The sequence below is a fragment of the Canis aureus genome, chromosome 17 (genome assembly GCF_053574225.1).
Source record: "Canis aureus isolate CA01 chromosome 17, VMU_Caureus_v.1.0, whole genome shotgun sequence".
NCBI lineage: Eukaryota > Metazoa > Chordata > Mammalia > Carnivora > Canidae > Canis > Canis aureus.
The window spans coordinates 52742269-52762166 of NC_135627.1; the positions used below are offsets into that span (position 1 = coordinate 52742269).

Sequence of the window (19898 nt, forward strand, 5' to 3'; positions counted from 1 at the left end):
CCAGCTTCCTGTGAGCCGACGGATCGCTCTTTCCGAACGAAAAGTTCTCGGAGCGGAGTGGAGCCTCCCGGAAAATGCTCCGCTCTTCCGTGTGCGCCGGATGGAGGTGGGGGTGGGCCGGCAGCTAAGCCCCGCGGTCGGGAGGGCGCCGAGGACCCGAGCCCCGAGGCGGGGGCGCGAGAGGTACGGTCGGCCCGGGACGCGCGGCGGGCTCGCGGGACGGGCGGGGCCGGGGCCGGGGGCCGGGGGCTGGGGGTCGTCTGGGGGCGCGAGGGGCTTGTCCTGTGCGGCCAGGCCCGAGGCTCCGGAGGAGTCGTAGGTGGGGGGGGGGGGGGGGGCAGGCTGCACCAAGGAGGTCGGCGGGAAACTCCGGGGGCCGCTGTCGCTGCAGCCGCGCGGGGAGCACGGCCGTCGCCCGGCCCGCGGGGCTCGGCCGCGGAGGTCCGTGGCCCCCCATCCCGCCCCCCGCCCCCGCCCGTCGGGCCTCAGGCCCCTGCCCCTCCGCCGCTCGCGCCCCCTCCACCCGCGCCGCTCGTGTTCTGGGTGCGGAGCCCGCGGACAGCCCGAGGCTGCGCGCGCAGGGGTCCCGAGCGCCCGGGGCGCCCCCCTGCGCCCGCCGCCGGGGCCCGAGCCGCGCCGAGGGGCTGAGCGGCCGCAGCCGGGAGCGCGTCTGGCGCCCCCGCGACCCCTCCCCGGGGCGGCCGGCGGCGCGGAACATGGCGGCGGCGTCCGGGCGCGGGGCTCCGGGCCCGGCTCCGACCGAGCGCGCCCCCTGACCGCCGCCGCCGCCCCCCCGGGCGGTGCTGTGTCCCCGCAGGAGCCGGAGCGGATGGCCGGGGCCGGCGGCCAGCACCACCCTCCGGGCGCCGCGGGAGGAGCGGCCGCCGGGGCGGGCGCCGCGGTCACCCCCGCCGCTGCGTCGGCGGGGCCCGCAGACGACTCGTCCGACAGCGAAGCGGAGCAGGAGGGACCCCAGAAACTGATCCGCAAAGTGTCCACCTCCGGCCAGATCCGGACCAAGGTGAGGCGGGCCGACCCGGGAGCGTGCGGGGCGGGGGCGAGGGGCCGGGGCGCCCGGGGCGCGCGGGGAGCGCCGGCGCTCCCGGGGGCGGGGCCTGGCCTGGTTAGGGGCGGGGCCTCGGGGCCGGGGGCGGGGCCTGGCTGGGGCGGGGCCTGCCTAGGGGGCGGGGCCTGTCCAGGGGGCGGGGCCTGTCCGGGGGGCGGGGCCGCCGTGCGGCTGCAAGGGATCCCCGGGCCCCGCGCGGGAGGCCGCCGGGGTGGGCTGCGGGGCAGTGGGGAGGCTCGGCGGGAGCGTGGGAAAATGCCGGAGCGCTCTTGAGAGGCCCCACTCCGGGAACTCAGAAGCTCTGTGTTACGTCCTCGGCCTCCCTGCGTGCCCCGGTTGGGCGGAGGACGTGCCTTGCGCGGAGAGCCCAGTGCAGGCCGCCCCGCCGCAGGGGCGAGAAGCCCTCCACCCTCCTGCCCTTCCCGCGGGCCGCACCTGCCTCCTCCCCAGGTCCCCTCTGAGAGGGTGGGTGGTGGGTGGGGGTGGGGGAAGCGACCGCAGGCAGCCCCCTAGCCTCCCGCTGCCATTTGGAAAGGCCGGGCGCTGTGCCTGGGTCAGTGATGCTCCCAGGGTCAGTGATGCTCCCAGTGATGCTCCCCCCCCACCACTTCGCGTGACCCATCAGCAAGCCAGGCTTCTGAGTCGTGGGTTCCCGCCCAGTGCAGGGTTCAGATCCTACCAGCCAAGGTTGTCCTAGTGAAGATTAACTTCTCGGGGTTACATGGCCATGAGCGTGCTGTGTTACTCTTGTGTATGGAGCAGGAGCTTTTGACCCCCGAGGGCTCAAAGTTGAGCGTTTTTAATTAGACCTTGAGCATATACATAGCAAGCAGATGCTTAACCACTGGAGGATTCCTCATATTTCAAGATTTTCATCGTACTTTAAGAATCATCGTAAAAAAAAAAAAAAAAAAAGAATCATCGTACTTTAGAAGTCGGTTATCCCTGGGGGCCCTTCCTGAGGTATGTGAAGAGAACCAGTGAAGTCACTGGATTTCTGTGCTCTCTTTAAAAATAAATTTGCAAAAGTTAATTCTGTGGTTGTTTTTAATGAGAATTTGTTTTTTTTTTAAGGTCGGTGGACTCCTATAGGAGAGTAGAGCTTTTATTTTATGCTTATGAAATCATGCTTTTATTGGCCTACCTCCTTATTTTCTAAAGTAAATACATGTAAGCACACACAGTGTTAGCAAGATGCGCTTAGAGTCATCTAAGAGTCAAAGATTGTTTCGGTTATTTTTTTTTTAACTGCACATCTTGTGACTCATTTTAATAGTGATATTTCTTCATCTAATAGAATCTGTGATAACTTAAGGATATGAGGTTTAATGTATTAAGGCTAAATAAGATAGGGACTTTCTGTGCCTTTAACATTTGATATCTTAATTTTTAAAAAGTTAACAAAACTGTGTTACTAATAGCAAGTTTAAAAGATGGCATATTTTATAGATACATATGAAATGGCTAAAATTCCATGCAAACTTACATCAAAATTAGTAAATTTATACTGCTTGAGAGAAAATTTAGAGATGACTTTAATTTGAGTTTAAGTTAAACAATAAATCTGGTCGGGGGGGAGGTACAATTAAAATTTGTAGATCTCCTGAATTCATGGTGATAGCTAAGCTTAAATTCTTTAAATTTTATTTTATCTATGGTTTGGGGTAAAACATGTTTTTGCGACTAAGAATACATTTAAAAAGCACATTTATTATTGGTTTTCCATTTAACTTTGTAATAAAAATATTTAGTGCATTTTCCCCCATGAATAGAATTAGTGATCATTAAATGAAATATTTTTATATTTCCCGAGATGTATTGAACTTCAGAAGTTCTGCATTTTATGCTAGCTCATACAAATGTGTAAGTTCATCAGTATTTTCATGTAGAACACCTGAGATCCAGGCCTAGAACTCCTGAGACCAGTGGGCCTCAACCTCTCTGCCTGCCCCTCCCCACCTCAATCCAGACTGTTCATACATGTTCATGATTCTCAGGGAAGAGAGCTAGTGCAGTAATGAGATTCATAAAATAAGAACTGCTTTATTTATTTATTTATTTATTTATTTATTTATTTATTTATAAGAACTGCTAAATTTAATACTGGTTCCCAGCCTTCAATTATGATCCAGGTAATAGTTGAGCAAAAAGATCTTTTAGAAAGACTGTACTTGCTTGATCATCTCCACAGATATGCAAGATGGGAGAGGCCAGGACTAGCCCAAGGCCTAGTGGTTTTTTAGACAGAAAGCAGTTCTGGGGCACCTGGGTGGCTGGTCCATTAAGCCTCTGGCTCTTGATTTCAGCTCAGGTTGTGATCTCAGGGTTGTGAGATTGAGCCCTTGCATTATCCAGCACCTAGTCTGCTTGTCCCTCTCCCTCTGCTCTTCCCCTTCACCTCACCTCAAATAAATGAATGAATGAATGAATGAATGAATGAATAAATAAATAAATAAATAAATAAATAAAATCTTAAAAAAGAAAGAAAGCAGTTCTTGCTTGTATATACTGTAGCTATACCAAGGGACCATTAGATCTGACAGGGTTATGGTTGCTAGTGCCATCTTTGGTCTTGGTTGACTAGCAGCCTGGGGTGTTATGTGTGCTATATGTATACGTACGCACACACATATACACATGTATTCACGGGTATGCATTTGTATACTGTGTCGTATCTTTAGAAAGCATTTATATGTATATATACAGAAGGCCTACTGCAGAGTGAGTTGTGCATAGAAATAAAATATATGGGGCACACAGGAGGCTCAGTTGGTTGACAGTAGACTCTTAGTTTTGGCTGAGGTCATAACCATGTCAGGCTCTGCACACAGCATGGAGTCTGCTTGGGATCCTCTCTCTCTCCCTCTCCTGCTACTCCTCCCCCTGGCCCCCCTCCCCCTGCTTCCACACTCTCTCTCAAATTAGATAAATGAATCTTAAGAAATAAAAAATATTTCTTAAATGAATACCTTTTATTCATTATACATTATATACTTATATAGAATGCTTCACGTATATGGATATTATTATTAAAGCATACTACTTATTTTAGTTTCCTTGAAGAGCCTTATGATCATAAAGTTGTTTGGTTAGTTTAGGTTTGGGTTAAAAAAAGGCCACTCAAGTAATTACCTTATTAAAAATGTTTTTTGTAAATACTGATTAATGTTTTAAATAATTGAATGATCTTAAATTAATTGTGGCATTTGGAAAATATCCAGGTTTTTCTTAATTGAAATAAGTAATGCATGCATATAATATGATATTCAATAGTGTGAGAGGATATTCTGTGACAGGAGAGTATCCAGTGGAAAGTAATCTCCCTCTCACTCCAGACCTTCTAGTCTCCATCCCAGAGGCAATTGTTGACATTTTTCTTGGTACACTTCCAGAAAATGTCTATGAACATACATATGTTTCTTTAAAAAAGTACAAATGAGAACATTCTGTACACATGCTGTGTCTTGTTTGGAGCTCTAAAATGATCATTTCCCTAATGGCATGTGCACGTCTACCCCGTTCTTTTTAATGGTGGGAAAGTATTATGTTATGTTAGGTTGAACTAAATGAATTTGCTAGATCAGTAGGTCAAAAATGGCCAAGAGTAGGATGGTGGTTGCCAGGGGCTGGGAGGTGGGGGGAAATGGGGAGGTGTTGGTGAAAGGGTACAAACTTACAGTTATAGGATGAGTAAGTTCTGGGGATCTAAGGTGCAGCATAATGACTATAGTTAATACTGTATTGTATCCTTGAAATTTGCTGAGAATAGATCTTAAGAATGCTTAAGATTGCATTCTTGCATTTTTAAGATCTATTCTCTTTTATTTATTTATTTGAGAGAGAGAGAGAGAGCAGGGGAAGGGGCCAAGGGAGAGAGAGAGAGAGAATCTCAAGCAGACTTCCCTCTGAGCACAGAGTCCAACAGGAGGCTGGATCCTACAACCCTGAGATCGTGACCTGAGCTGAAATCAACAGTCAGACACTCAACTGACTGAGCCAACTATATGCCGTAGATTTTAAGCATTCTTAATACACACATTTAACTATGTGAGGTGCTGGATATGTTAATTACCTAATTGTTTCACAATATGTATGTCTATCAAATTATCGCATTATATACTTTAAGTATATATATATTTAGTTTGTCAATTATATCTCAATAAAGCTGGAAAAAAATGGTCAAATGTGGGAAATTTCATATGGTTCAACCTAACATGATGTATCATTATTTAAATACCTGGCTCTCAATGGAAGAGAAAATGGATTATTTTAGGACAACACTAATCTAGTTTTTTGCAGTGGATATGATGACTTTTAAAGTCATATTTTTAAAAAAGATTTTATTCATTTATTTGACAGAGAGAGAGAGAGAGAGAGAGAGAAGGAAGCAGGCTCCCCGCTAAGCAGGGACCCTGATGTGGGGTCGATCCCGGGACCCTGAGATCATGACCTGAGCTGAAGGCGGACGCTTAACTGACTAACCCATCCAGGTGCCCCTAAAGTCATCTTTTAAAACAGACTTTTAAAAAATAAGACTGGCAGGTTTTTAAAATTAGTGTGACTTAATAATAAAATTCTCACGTACATTTTAGCACCCTCTTCCCATCCCCATTTTGTATACTCTTTGTTCTCTTTTGCATTTTTCCCCCTTTTTCTTTGTCCTTTCAGTGTATTATTTTTCTCTCTGTTTTTCACTTTTTTTCCTTTCTCTATATCAGCTAAGTAGAATTGCAGGTAGTCTCATCTAGCTATCCACAGTAGATAATTTTGCATCTGCCTCTGTTTCCCCAAGGGAAAAAAAATCCCTTACTTACAAAAGTGGAAATGTTGCTGATGTGGGAAAGCCGATGGGAGCTGTGATTCATCCTACCTCTTCCTCTCTACTTACTCTTGGCTCTTATTCCTAATTCTTAGTTCTGTCTTAAGGAGGAGGTTGATTTTACATTCACATTTACTGTTGCAGAGAATTTCACAGCTATTTATTGAGAATGAGGCATTCTGAAACAGCACTGATATAAACTCAGACCAACTTGGTTTTGAGCATAAATGTCAAAGCTTTGTTTTTTGTTTTTGTTGTTGTTGTTGTTGTTGGCCAGTGAAGACTGTGGCCCATGAATATAGGGAATGTCTGGAGGAATCTTGCTCAGATTTGTAGACTAAGATTGTTCAACCATCATAAGCCACATGGTATCAACAAATGAGCCATCTCAGTGACTTTTTCTGACAATGACTTATCTCAGCCAAGGTCTTGAAGCTTCATGTGTCAAAAATATCTCCTAATTAGGTTTCTTGTGCTCTCATTGATCTGGCATTTCTATGTCTTCTTACAGTTAATTTGGAATATTTATGGGTCTTATTTTTTTTATGGGTCTTTAAATTTAGGTAAAACATACCTAACCACTGGAAAGATATTCAGAACTTTATAACGTTATATCTGGATTAAGACATCTCTAAGCACATTAACAAAATAGTCACCACAGTCTTTAATTAGTACCTTGGCCATACTTTCACCTGAAAGATGTGTAAATAAATTCTTGTACCTTCACAGTGAGACACTATTTGAAAATACTGATTTGCATTTTTCACTGTGCATTTAAAACATTATCTTTCACCATAACTGTAGTTGGAGTAGCCTAGGGAAGACGTGCTCAGCATTTTTCAAATTGTAGGTGGCAGCCCATTGGAAACAGAGAATAGATTAGAAAATTTTATTTTAAAATTTAAAGATTATTTAAAACTTTTACCTACAGTTCTGAGTGGAATCAGGAGCTTTTTAAAAATTTTTCTATATTTATTCATCAGAGCCACTCAGAGAGAGGCAGACACACAGGCAGAGGGAGAAGCAGGCTTCCTCCAGGAAGCCCGATGCGGGACTCCATCCCAGGACCCCAGGATCATGACCTCAGCTGAAGACAGAGGCTCGACCACTGAGCCACTCAGGCATCCCTGAGTGAAATCAGGAACTTTAGCATTTTGCTAGATGTTGAGAAGGAAGATATTTTGAATAATAAGAGTAATTAACTTTCATCTAGGGCAGAACTTGGGGACCTTTCTCTGTAGAGGTCTAGGTAATAAAGTTTTAAACTTTGTGAGCCATAGAGTCTGGGTCAAAATCACTCTACTCTACTGTCATAGTGTAAAAGCAGCCACGGACAATACTTAAATAAGTGGGGTGATGAAACTTTAAAGACACTGAAATGCGAATTTCATAGAATTTTCAGGTATTAAGAAATAGTCTTCATCTTCTTTTTTAAAAAAAGCCATATAAATATGTAAAAACCTTCTTAGCTGATGAGCTATTCAAAATCAGGTGGCCGGGACGAAATGGCCCATAGACTTGGCTGGTGGGCCATACTCTTTCCCGACCCCTGTTCTAGGTGATGGAAAATGGTACAGTTAGGTTTGCAGAGCACTCCAGAGTTAAGGTGCTGCTCGATGCGATCAGCATTTAAGGGGACCAAATAAAGCTAGATTTCAATCCATTTAAAAAATCTCATCTTTGTAGAACATTTTATTTTTAGCTTGGTTTGCGTCTTTGCTTCCATTTTAATGTGAACTAAATATAGACTGGAAACTCTGAGTCTTGGTACAGTAATATATGGCATAACAGCTTTCTTTCCATTTTGATTACAAATTAAACATGATATTCCATTATTGAAGATAAGAGACATAATAAATAATTTACCAAACCTTTACATATAACTTAAGATGCCTTATTTGAAAGTATCTAAATTTAGAAAGCTTTCGCTTAGTTTAAGGTTGCATGTTTGCTGTTGTGGTGGGAGTGACAAAAGGTTATATGACACGACCATTGTCAGCCACCCAGGGCTCCTTTCTGTTTCCAGGGCACAGCATTTCACTCATATTGGATTCGTTAGGCTTTACTTATTCAGGAAATGTGTTTATAAGCAAAGGTTTTAATTAAAGAGAGTTTGTTTTAGATCTAAGAATAGACCTTCGAAAAAGGCCCTCACGTGTTAGTGCACTATTTTCCCTTGGCAAATTCGTGTGGTTTTGCTGGCTATAGAGTATATTCCTCTGAAAATTGTCGGTCACTTGAAGCACATTTGTATTTTTGATTTTGTTAAGTGGCTTAAAATGGTCAATAACCATTATTGATAATAGCCTTAATATAGGATTCAGTGCACATTGATTCTACTGCAAGTAGTCGTTTATTTTTCCCAATTGAACATATATGGCAATAATTCCCTCCCCCTTGCTCTTTGTTATGAGAGTATTTGGAAGACTATTAGGCTCTTGTTTTCTACCAAAGAAATATGATTCACTTTATCATGTGTGGAGCTGGAATTTCTAACCTTCTCACTGTGCCATTTAAGTACCACGACTTTTTCAAACCACCAGCATGTGATGGACTATAATAAACCTTTTTGTATAGGCTTGGGGCATCTATGTCAGGAACTTTCAAATACCTTTCTACTTAGCATTTTATTGCTTACAGAGTGGTTTTATTCACGGAATAAAACGAATAAACATGCTCTTGGTTAACGGTTGTGTGAAATTACCTAAATTTTACAAATGAGAAAACTGAGACTCGGTTTAATATCTGCTGAGTAAATGGGAGGCTAGAACTCAAAAGCAAGACTTCTAATTACCGTACATTATTCCCTGGCACAGTGGACCCAGTGGTAGGTTCCAAATTCCTTTATTTTAGGAGTTCCATAAGCTTCTTGGGTTTTGAAGCCTTACCCCTCCGCAGAGTGCAGGCACAGATGGTTGCAGGCAGTCCCCACTTCTCTTACCCCCTTGCCCTACCCCCCTACATCTCTGCTCTTCCTCCCCCTTCCTCCTCCTTCCTGCCTTGCCCTTTATCAATTTTAGTCTGTAAGTATATCTCTAACCTATGTTATAGATTTTACAACGTCTTTTTGCATTTGAATCCTGTGTTTTAGTGACAAGTTTGAGTCTGTGTTTGCAGAGCAAATTTCTGAATAAAAATTTCAGCTGATAGTTCTACTCATTTTAATTACTGTTAGCTAAATCACGGAATCACTTCGAGAACATCTTTAGAAGGACTAATTTAGAAGACATGCTTTTAGGTAGCTAACTCTTCAAATAGGTTTTCAAAGAAAACTGTTACTTTCACTTCCATAAGGTAAGGTGCTATTTTTAAAAGGTCATGATACAGCGTTAAAAAGAATTATATAAGGTAATTTTCCATGTGGCCCATTAAAATATAGTTGAAGAAAAAATATGAGTAAAATTTATTTTTAACTTGCTAAGGAATGAAAAGGACATTTAGGGGGCCATTTTCTCTATCTACCTATTTTATTTAGGTGAGAAAGGATGCTAGGGCATATACCTGAGCAGACATACTATTTTGAGCTGGATTATTTGTACGAACTCATAAAGCATTTTAAGAATTACAACGGGGGTGCCTGGGAGACTCAGTTAAGTGTCCAACTCTTGATTTCAGCTCAGATCATAATCTCAGGATCATGAGATGGAGCCCCACTTTGGGCTCAATGCTGAGTGTGGAATCTGCTTAAGCTTCTTCCCCCCTCCCCTTGCTCTCTCTCTTTCTCAAAAAAAATTGTAACTTTAAAATAATGTAATGTTACATATCATTAGTATGTAACAAATGCAAATTTTCATTAAGTATGCTAACATATAAACATATATAATGTGTGTTGTATATGTTATATGAACATAATATATAATTATAACATAATGTAGAACATATCTCTGTAGTTTGTCAAGCAGAATAGTAAAATGAGCACCCAAGAATCCAGTGTAAGAACTAGAACGCTTCTAGTACTATGCATCTACCTGTGTGCTTCTCTTTTTCATTCCTTTGTTGCTTCTCAATTCATTCAAAAAGATATTTATGGTGTTCCAAGCACCCTCATAGGTGCCAGGGATTGAACAATAAACCAAATAGACAAAACCTCTGCTTTCATGGAGTACACATTTTAATGCAGGGAGCAGTTACGAACTCATAAATATGTAAAATGTGTAGCATGTTAGAAGGTGAGAGGTGCTATAGAGAAAAAGCAAACATCTTGAAGGAATGTTCCATGGATCTCTGAAGGAAAAGCAATGTGCGAAGACCAAGAGATAAAAGCTGTGATAAGGAGGGGACCAGTGGGACTGAAGTTGGGGGTGGTGGGAGTCAGGGGGAAGCAGGTAGGAAGTTGGGAGTAGGTTAACAATGTCAATAGTAAGGTAATACTATAAAAGAAGGGTTCTTAGCCTGGGGTTCATGCATTCCATAGCGGGGGGATAGGCTTCGGAGGGCTCCCCCAATTTTATATCTGTGCATACTCCTCAAAAGACTAAAAACCATTGATTTGTAGAGGGGAATTGCAGGATAGACAATAAATGGTAGATGAAAAAAATACACATGTACTATAACCAGCTGTTGTCATGGTCATTTGGAGAAATGCTAAAATTGGGGGTGGGTTCAATGAAATGAATCTTACTCAGGAACATAGAATAACAGGGTTCCTTTCAGGAGTTAGTCGTGTTGGGTTTGCATCTCATGTCTTTAGGGTACTATTGGGTGACTTTAATCATGTTACTTAATGTGACAGAGAGTGCTGTGCTCATCAATTTCTGTTTCCCCTGTTCTTCCTGGATCACCGTTGGGCTTCATTTCCCCCTTGCAGATAGGTGAGGTTATGAATTCAGGCCAGGGGAATATGGATGGGAGTGATGTTTACCATTTGGCTTCTAAAGCCTTTTATGGGACTTTCTGTTTTGTCTCTTCTCTAACCTGCCAGCTAGATGTACATTATCTAGTGGGAGGAGCTCGGATCCCTGAATGACTTCATGGAGCTTCTGCCCCTAAACCTCATCGGTCACATTGGATTGTGACACAAGAAGGAACTAGACCTTTATTGTGTTAACCTCTGAGATTTGGGCATTGTTTGCTATATCAGTTAGCATACTCTGACGAATACACTTCATTTCTGTGAACTCCAGCTTTCTCATTTGCAAAATGGACTTAGTGATTTCTGCCTTATAGGGTGGGTAAGTAATGAAGGATAAAGAAATATACCATATGCTTCTGTGTCCTTGATTTTTATAATTATTTTTAAAAGTTGGTATAAAATCTGGGTAACTCAATTATTCATGATGCATGTATCTCCTAAATAACTTAATCAGTAGCGTGTATAGATTATAGTTCTTTGTTGACTTTTCTAAAAAGACTTGATAAAACTCTTATGGTTTTATAGACCATTATTTTGTCATTAAAAATAAAATTTCTGGGACACCTGGGTGGCTCAGCCGTTGAGCATCTGCCTTCAACTCAGGGCGTGATCCTGGAGACCCGGGATCAAGCCCCACGTCAGGCTCCCTGCATGGAGCCTGCGTCTCCCTCTGCCTGTGTCTCTGCCTCTCTCTCTCTCTCTCTGTGTCTCTCATGAATAAATAAATTTTAAAAAATCTTTAAAAAAAATTTCTTTGCTACCATGAAGGGCCCTTTGGACATGTGAAAACTCATACTGCAAGAGCAATGAAGATAGGTTTACTTGACTTGATGATTTTAGCTAGGGTCAGCCTTGTTCCTAGGTTAATGTATGTTACAAGTGCCTTAAGAAAAAATACTTTACTAGGAAACGGGTGACCACTTAGAGATGGTGGTGGGAATCATTGACCAGGTAGGCTTTTAAGTGCTTTTGTGGCCAAATCTACTTTATCCTGGAATGATTTTCCTTACATCTGTCAAAATACAGATGTCTGCCTCCTCAAGTCCTGTTTACTCCCCAGTCCATGCAATATGGATTTTACCCCAACTGCTTCATGAAAATGTCTTTTGCAAAGGTCACTACGATCTAATTGCTAAAATCCGGTGGTCTCTTTTGTTTTCACTCATTTGTATTTTGTGCCAATTTTGACGCTGTTGACCTTTTTCTTACGTCTTTCCCTACTGTTTTCAAGGCTTGAATTTCTCTTATCTTTCTTATTAGCTTTTTACTGCCTGTCTGTCTCCAGCCCTGACTCCTTTGGCTAATGCTAAATGTTTTTGTCTCCTAGGATTCTTATTCTAAGTCTGTTTGCCTCTGTCTTAGTTAATGTGATCGATTAGATTAGATTTCCCCTACCAGCTGTACCAGTCTTCCTCTAGCTCATGCTCTTTCCTGAGACCTGGACCTATATTTTCTTTGCCTACACTGCTGACTCTAGTGGGTCCCCTGGCCATCTCAGCCTTGACATCCTCAAACTGAACAGTTGGGTTCACAGTCTCCCCACCCACTGGGCACATTTTGCTTCACTACTTTTATATCATACAGGATTCGACTTGTAGTTAACTTTGACTTTTTATCTTGCTAATAATCTTCATTAACTCATTCGGAGCCTCTTCCGACTGGGCAGGGTGCTAGGTCCTGCAGATGATGCAGTGTACAAAGCAGACACAGTCCCCTTCCTCATGGAGTTCAGGCAGTAGTCTCACAAAATATGCTCCGTTCTATTTTGCTATACATTGTCTCATTTAATCTTCATAGCAAAACTGGTCAGTAGGTAGGTGCAACTATTATATTCATTTTAGAAATGGGGAAACCAATAATTAGATGAGTAACTTGCCCAGGGTTACACAGCTTTACAGTGACCAGTTTGATGCCTGGTTTAAAACTATGAAGATATACTGTCCCTTTGTCGACCACTGTATGTGTCTATTGTGAATTCATCCCTTTCCTTTTATTTCTATTGCTACTTACTCAAACTTCATTTAACCTGCAGAACTTATCATTTCGATGTTTGCGATGGATTTCCTTTCTGGTACACTGCCAGAGTTATCTTTTTATGAGAGGGAAGTATGATCAGAACACATTTTGCATGAACTCTTAGACTTTGCCCATTACTGATGGAATAAAGTCTAAATTTCCTAGCATGGCTTAGTGGATCTTTCTCAGTTTGATAGTAAAACTACCTTTTTATTCATTTAGCCAGTATTTACTGAGTATTGTTGTAGGTGCTGGAATAGTAAGTTAACATAAAAAATCCTGTGTACTAGATCTTACATCCTATTGAAGGAGAAGTTAATACACATATATACAAATATGTATCAGATGTTCATAAGCATAATGAAGGAAATAAGATGAGAAAGGGGAAGGGAATGACGGGGCAGTATGTGTGTGTGTGGAAAGTATTTTGGTTGACCAGGTCTGGGAAGGACTCTCTTTGGTGAAGTGATTTTGAACAGAGATCTGAATGGAGTGACGTGAGCCATGCAGATATCTGGTGTTGGAACATACCAGGCAGAGTCAGTACCGTGGTATTCCGGGCGTGTTTTCTGTCACTGTCATCCTGTGGCTGGTCATGCCAGACTCTTGTCCATTCCCAAAGTCAGGCAGGGACCTCCACGTGTTTTCACATGATATTCCATCTACCTGAAATTCTCCTTCCCCCCCCACCCCCCCGTTTCTTTGCCTGCTGTATTTTTAGGTACTATTATTTCCCAACATTTCTGAAAATATTTGAAGTAGTTTATATTCAATATGGTGTATCAAGCTTAGGTAAAATATAGATAGGACTATGAGACCAAGAATGTTAGTAGGTTAGTCTCTAAAATCGGGTGTCTGTGTTCTATCTATCTATCTATCTATCTATCTATCTATCACCATCTATCTATTGTTAAAGATCAGTTGTGAATTTGGCCCCAAGCTTCCTGGCAGCCAAAGCAACAAGATCGTTTACAAAATTTTATTGTCAGGAGAAAAGATTTTTTCCTAGGTCCCAAGGAAATGTGTCTGTTAGTCTTCGGTTTGTATGGGTCACTGAGGGATGAGTAGAGGATCCCCTCACCAATATGTGGGGCAGGCTGGGATCTTGTGCAGGCCTGGTCTTTTCTGGGACCAGGATTGTTTATCCAGAGTATGCAGTAGATGCTTTTGGAAGTTCTTTACTGATTGTTTCAGTTTTCTTCCTGGAATAGGAAGCTAGATCATCAGCTGAGAATAAGATGGGAGAGAGAATCTTCGGGATCTATCTGGAAGAGAGGAAAGGGTGTGAAGTACTTGAATTGGAGTGTAGAAAAGGGAATGGAGTAGAGAAATGCAGTGTGAATATCAGGGGGCATTTCAGGCATGCCTGTAAGTGACCATGCATTTAAGGTAAGCATCATCAGCCTGCCTGTGGGACCACGTTCGGCTGCATGGCTATAGGCACAGAGTAGATAGAGAACTGGGGTAAGCCAGAGTTGTGGTTTGGTTAAGTAAGTGTGGCAGAGCAAGAGGGGGTGGGGAGATTGAGGGTGGGCACAAGGGAGAATTTATGTTGGGTAAAGAATTTATGTTGGGTAAAGAATGAGACATCTTAGAAAGGGACTGTGGGACCAAGTAGCTAAGGAAGGGTAGAAGAGAAAATCATTGCAAAGAATTAAATTTTAGTCACTCAAAAAAGGAGAAGAAAGAAAAAAAAAGAAAGTTAAAAAAACTATACAGTTATAATTATTTTATTTAAATTTTTGTAAGAGTGGGTGGGGGATGGGCAGAAGTGGAGGGAGAGAGAGAACCTTAGGCAGGCTCCACACCCAGCATAGAGCATGACTAGGGGCTCTATCTCACAACCCTGAGATCATGACCTCAGCCAAAATCAAGAGTCAGACACTTACTTGAGTTGCCCAGGCGTCCCCAGTTTTAACTACTTTAAATATGCTTTACAGATACATTAATAATAGGTTTTGCTGGGAAAAATCTCTGAATCATGTATGCATAGCCGGGGTATCTTCATTAGTAAAATACAAAGAATATTTTACCTAGAACATGAAAATAGTTCCTCAAAAAAATAAATGGATCTGGGTTAGAATTAAAAACAGCAACAGCAACAACAACAACAACAAAAACAGACAAACAAAACCTTAACTATGCATTAAGTAACTCATGAGCCCTGGCTCTAGCTCTTATTGGTTAGGTCAAGAACCTCTCCAAGTTTTAGTTTCTTCATGTTTAAATTCTCTTAAGGTTCTTGTGAAGATTGAAGAGATAAAGTCCTTAGCTCAGTGCTTGGCACACAGTAAGTGCTAGTAAATGTTAGCTACGTGTTCAAGAATCTTGAGGTGAAGGGCACTCTTTCCAAAGGGTGCCTTTGCTCTTAGAAGGGTGCAAGGGAGTGACATGCTAGTGAAGTCTTCAGGCATAGTGAAAATCCCTGTGTGGATCCAGGCTTTGGCAGGCCAGAGTCAAAGCTGTGTAATTGTAAACCTTTTTGTAGGTTGGTAAGGAGCCGGAGATGTTCTCATAGATCTAGCTAAGATTTCACAATAGGAAGGAAAGAATGTTGAAGGAGATTCAACTTTCCAGGGTAACATGGCTACCTTATCATCATCATCCATACATATCACGACAGTATTAAATTATTACCATTCATTTCCCCTCATCATCATCATCATCATCATCTTTTTTTTCATCTTTTTAAAATATTTTATTTTTAAGTAATCTCTATACCCTCAATGAGGCTTGAACTCAAAACCCCAAGATCAAGAGTTACACGTTCTACCAACTGAGCCAACCAGGATTCCCTCCCCTCTTCTTCTCAAAGAGGGAGCATTCTAACATGTTGGTTCAGCTCCTTCATTCTCCTTGGTTACAGAACAAACGCGATAGTGGATATAACAAGGGGACAGGAAAATACTCATTCTATGGCATTCTTACCTTCAGGGCCCCAGTGTGGGGGGTGTAGTTGAGAAGCTGGAATGAACAAGGGAAGTCACATGTGCTGACTTTCCTGTCAAAGCAAACTGTGAACATACATGAGACATTTTCCAGGAAATATTTAGATGAAGGAGGAGGACTTAAATATGGATTGTTGTCATCACTGTGACCCCATGTATGCCTTTAGGCTGATAAGGCCTAGGAACTTGATGTACACTTTAATAAACCACCTATACAATATAGCACATTGTATAGATGTGCCCCCAAACATTTCAATTATAAAGCAGTTGTACACTCATGTCCATAGCAGCATTATTTACAAGAGCTAGAAAGTAGAAGCAACTCAAATGTCTATTGATAAATGAATAAAAAACCAAAACATGGTGTACACATACACATGCAATAGGATGTTATTCAAGGCATAAAAGGAAATGAACTCTGACGCATGCTACGACATGGTGGAACTTTGAGGACATTTTGCTAAGTGGAATAAACCAACTACAGAAGGACATAGGAGCCCCCTAGAGCAGTAAATTTCAGCAAGACAGCAGGATGGTGTTGCCAGAGGCTGGGGGAAGTTGGGGAGTGGGGAGTTAGTATTTAATGGGTACAGAGCTTTAGTTTTGCAAGATGAAAGAGTTCTGTGGTTGGATGGTGGTGATGGTCGTACAACCATGGGAATGCACTTTATGCTACTGAACTGTACACTCAAACATGGTTAAGATAGTTAAGTTTTATGTGAAGTGTATTTTACCATAATTAAAACCAATTCTAAAGTAAGATTCATAGGGATGGCTCACTATAAACTCAAATAGGATTACATGATTTTTTTTTTAGTGAGATAAAAATGAAAAAAGTTTAAGAAATATGCAAAATATGAGGAAAGCTATGAAAACATCAAGAAGACTATGAAACTTTGCTGAGGTACAAAAAGAATCTGAATGAATGCCATATGTTTTACACAGTTTACCTCTAAGTTTTACACAATTACAAATACATTTGCTAAAAGAAACAACAACAAACAAACAAACAAAAAAACCAAATACATTTGCTATTTGAATTTTGGCTGAGTTACTAAAATGACCTGGAAGGTCATAAAATAATACATATTGAAAAGGAAGAATAACAAGAGGACCTTAGTCAGTCAGATGTAATTAAACACATATATAAGAATATACTTTACAATAACGGTAATATTTCAAGTGAGGAAAACTGGATTACTCAATAATTCCTCCTGAGGCAACTGGCTCACCATTTAGTTAAGAAATTTGGAAGCCCAACCCTTACCTCACACTATGGACTGCATATTTTCCAGATAGGTTAAAGATCAAATTTATAATAAACAAATCATAAAACTACTAGAATAAATATAGATAAGTAATTGCATAGTTTCAGGCTTGGAAAGAATTTTAAAATGTGACTCTAAGGAAGAAAATAGAAAGTAAAAGCTTGTTGAATCCTGACATATTGAAACTCACCATAAACTAAATGACCAGGCAAATAATTTCTCAAACCTCTTCGGTGTTTAGCCAGAAAGATTATTTCTCATTCTTTGTTTATGATACAAATGTCCAATTATAAAAAATTGGTTAAATTAATTATGCTATATCTATATCAAAAAATCCATCAGGTACATGGTTCCTGGAAGGCAGTAGATGCTCAGGAGATACTAAGAGAGAGTAGATAGATGAACAAATTAACTATTTGCATCATCTTGACATGGAAGGTACTCGTGATATATAGGGCACAGAAAGGAGATTTTTTTTTTTTGAAAGGAGATTTTAATACCATGTAGACTCTGAGCCCCAGGAAAGGACATAACAGAGACATAGTGATTTCTCACTGTATTATGGAATTATGGATATTTGCTCTTTCTTTCTTTCTTTTTTCTTTTTTTTTAAAATTCCAGTTAATTAACATACAGTGTTATATTAGTTTCAGGTGTACAGTATAGTAATTCAGCACTTCCTATACAATACCCTGTGCTCATCTTAACAAGTGCACTGCATAATCTCCATCACCAATTTTAACCCATCAATTTGTTCTCTGTAATTAAGTCTGTTTCTTGATTTGTCTCTGTCTCTCTTATTTTTTTCCCTTTGCTTGTCTGTTTTGTTTCTTCCACATATGAGTGAAATCATATGGTATTTGTCTTTCTCTGATTTATTTTGCTTAGCATAATACTGTCTAGCTCCATCCACATCACTGAAAATGGCAAAATTTTATTCTTTTTTATGGCTGAATGATATTCCATTATATATATCACATTTTTTTTAAAGCTCTTATTTTTTTTTAAATATTTTATTTATTTATGACAGATACAGAGAGAGAGAGAGGCAGAGACACAGGCAGAGGGAGAAGCAGGCTCCATGCAACCGGGAGCCCGATGTGGGATTCGATCCCGGGTCTCCAGGATCACGCCCTGGGCCAAAGGCAGGCACCAAACCGCTGCGCCACCCAGGGATCCCTCTTTTTTTTTTTTTTTATCCATTCATCAATCGATGGGCACTTGGACTACTTTTGTATCTTGGCTATTGTAAATAATACCACTATAAACATAGGGGTATATATATCCTTTGAATTAGTATTCTTTGGGTAAATAGTAGTGTGATTGTTGAATCATAAGGCACTTCTATTTTTAACTTTTTGAGGAACCTCCATGCTGTTTTCCACAGTAGCCACAGCAGTGTGCATTCCTATCAACAGTGCACGAGGGTTCCTTTTTTCCACTTCCTTGCCAACACTTGTTGCTTCTTGTGTTGTTGATTGTAGCCGTTCTGACAGGTATGCGGTGTTATCTCATTGTAGTTTTGATTTGTATTTCCCTGATCATGGGTGATGATGAGCATCTTTTCATGTGTCTATTGGCCATCTGGATGTCTTCTTTGCAGAAATATCTGTTCGTGTCTTCTGCCCATTTTTAAATTGAATTATTTGTTTTTTTGGTGTTGAGCTGTATAAGTTCTTTTTTTTTTTTTTTAAGATTTTATTTATTTATTCATGAGAGACACAGAGAGGGAGAGAGAGGCAGAGACACACACAGGCAGAGGGAGAAGCAGGCTCCATGCAGGGAACCCAATGCGGGACTCGATCCCGGGTCTCCAGAATCGTGCCCTGGGCTGAAGGCGGTGCTAAACCACTGAGCCACCGGGGCTGCCCAAGTTCTTTATATATCTTGGATACTAATCTTTTATTGGATATGTCATTTGCCATTCCATAGGTTCTTCTCTTATTCCGTAGGTTGCCTTTTAGTTTTGTTGATTGTTTCCTTTGCTGTGCAAAAGCTTTTTATTTTGATGCAGTCCCAATAATTTATTTTTGCTTTTGTTTCCCTTACCTCAGGAGACATATCTAGAAGTTTCTGTTGTCAGTTACTTCCTGCGTTCTCTTCTAAGATTTTTAAGGTTTCATGTGTCACATTTAGGTCTTTTTTTTTTTTTTTAAGATTTTATTTATTAATGATAGACATAGACAGAAAGAGAGAGAGGCAGAGACACAGGCAGAGGGAGAAGCAGGATCCATGCCTGATGTGGGACTCGATCCTGGGTCTCCAGGATCAGGCCCTGGGCTGAAGGCGGCACTAAATCGCTGAGGCACTCGGGCCGTCCACATTTATGTCTTTAAAACATTTTGAATTTATTTATGTGTGTGGTCTAAGAAGGTGGTCCAGTTTTATTCTTTTGCATAATCTTACTCAGTTTCAGTTTTCCCAACACCATTTGTTGAAGAGACTGTCTTTTTCTCGTTGGATATGCTTTCCTGCTTTGTCAAAGATTAATTAATCTTTGTCAAAGACTAATTCCTGCTTTGTTCATTTCTAGGTTTTCTATTCTGTTCTATTGATCTAGGTGTCTATTTTAGTGCCAGTACCCTACTGTTTTGATGACTACAGCTTTGTAATGTAACTTTAAGTCCAGCATTACGATGCCTCCAGCTTTGCTTTTCTTTTTCAAGATTGATTTGGCTATTTGGGGTCTTTTGTGGTTCCATACAAATTTTAGGATTGTTTGTTCTAGTTCTGTGAAAAATGCTGTTGGTAATTTGATAGGGATTACATTACATGTGTAGATTGCTTTGGGTAGTGTAGACATTTTATCAGTATTTGTTCTTCCAGTCCATGAGCATGGAATGTCTTTCCATTATTTCATATCATCTTCAGTTTCTTTCATCAGTATTTTATAGTTTTCAGAGTATAGATTTTTTACCTCATTGGTTAG

The 19898-nt window shown here is 41.3% G+C and overlaps 1 protein-coding gene across 8 annotated transcripts in view; it reads left to right on the forward strand.

The window, feature by feature from the left end:
• The first annotated feature begins 817 nt into the window (after nt 1–817).
• Nucleotides 818–19898, forward strand: part of DGKH (diacylglycerol kinase eta) — a 180706-nt gene continuing 161625 nt past the window's right edge. For all 8 annotated transcript variants that reach the window (XM_077855528.1, XM_077855534.1, XM_077855532.1 and 5 more), the window contains exon 1: nt 818–1021. In XM_077855528.1, the coding sequence (XP_077711654.1) occupies nt 830–1021 (192 nt within the window). In that variant the 5' untranslated portion in view covers nt 818–829. The remainder of the gene's footprint in view (nt 1022–19898) is intronic.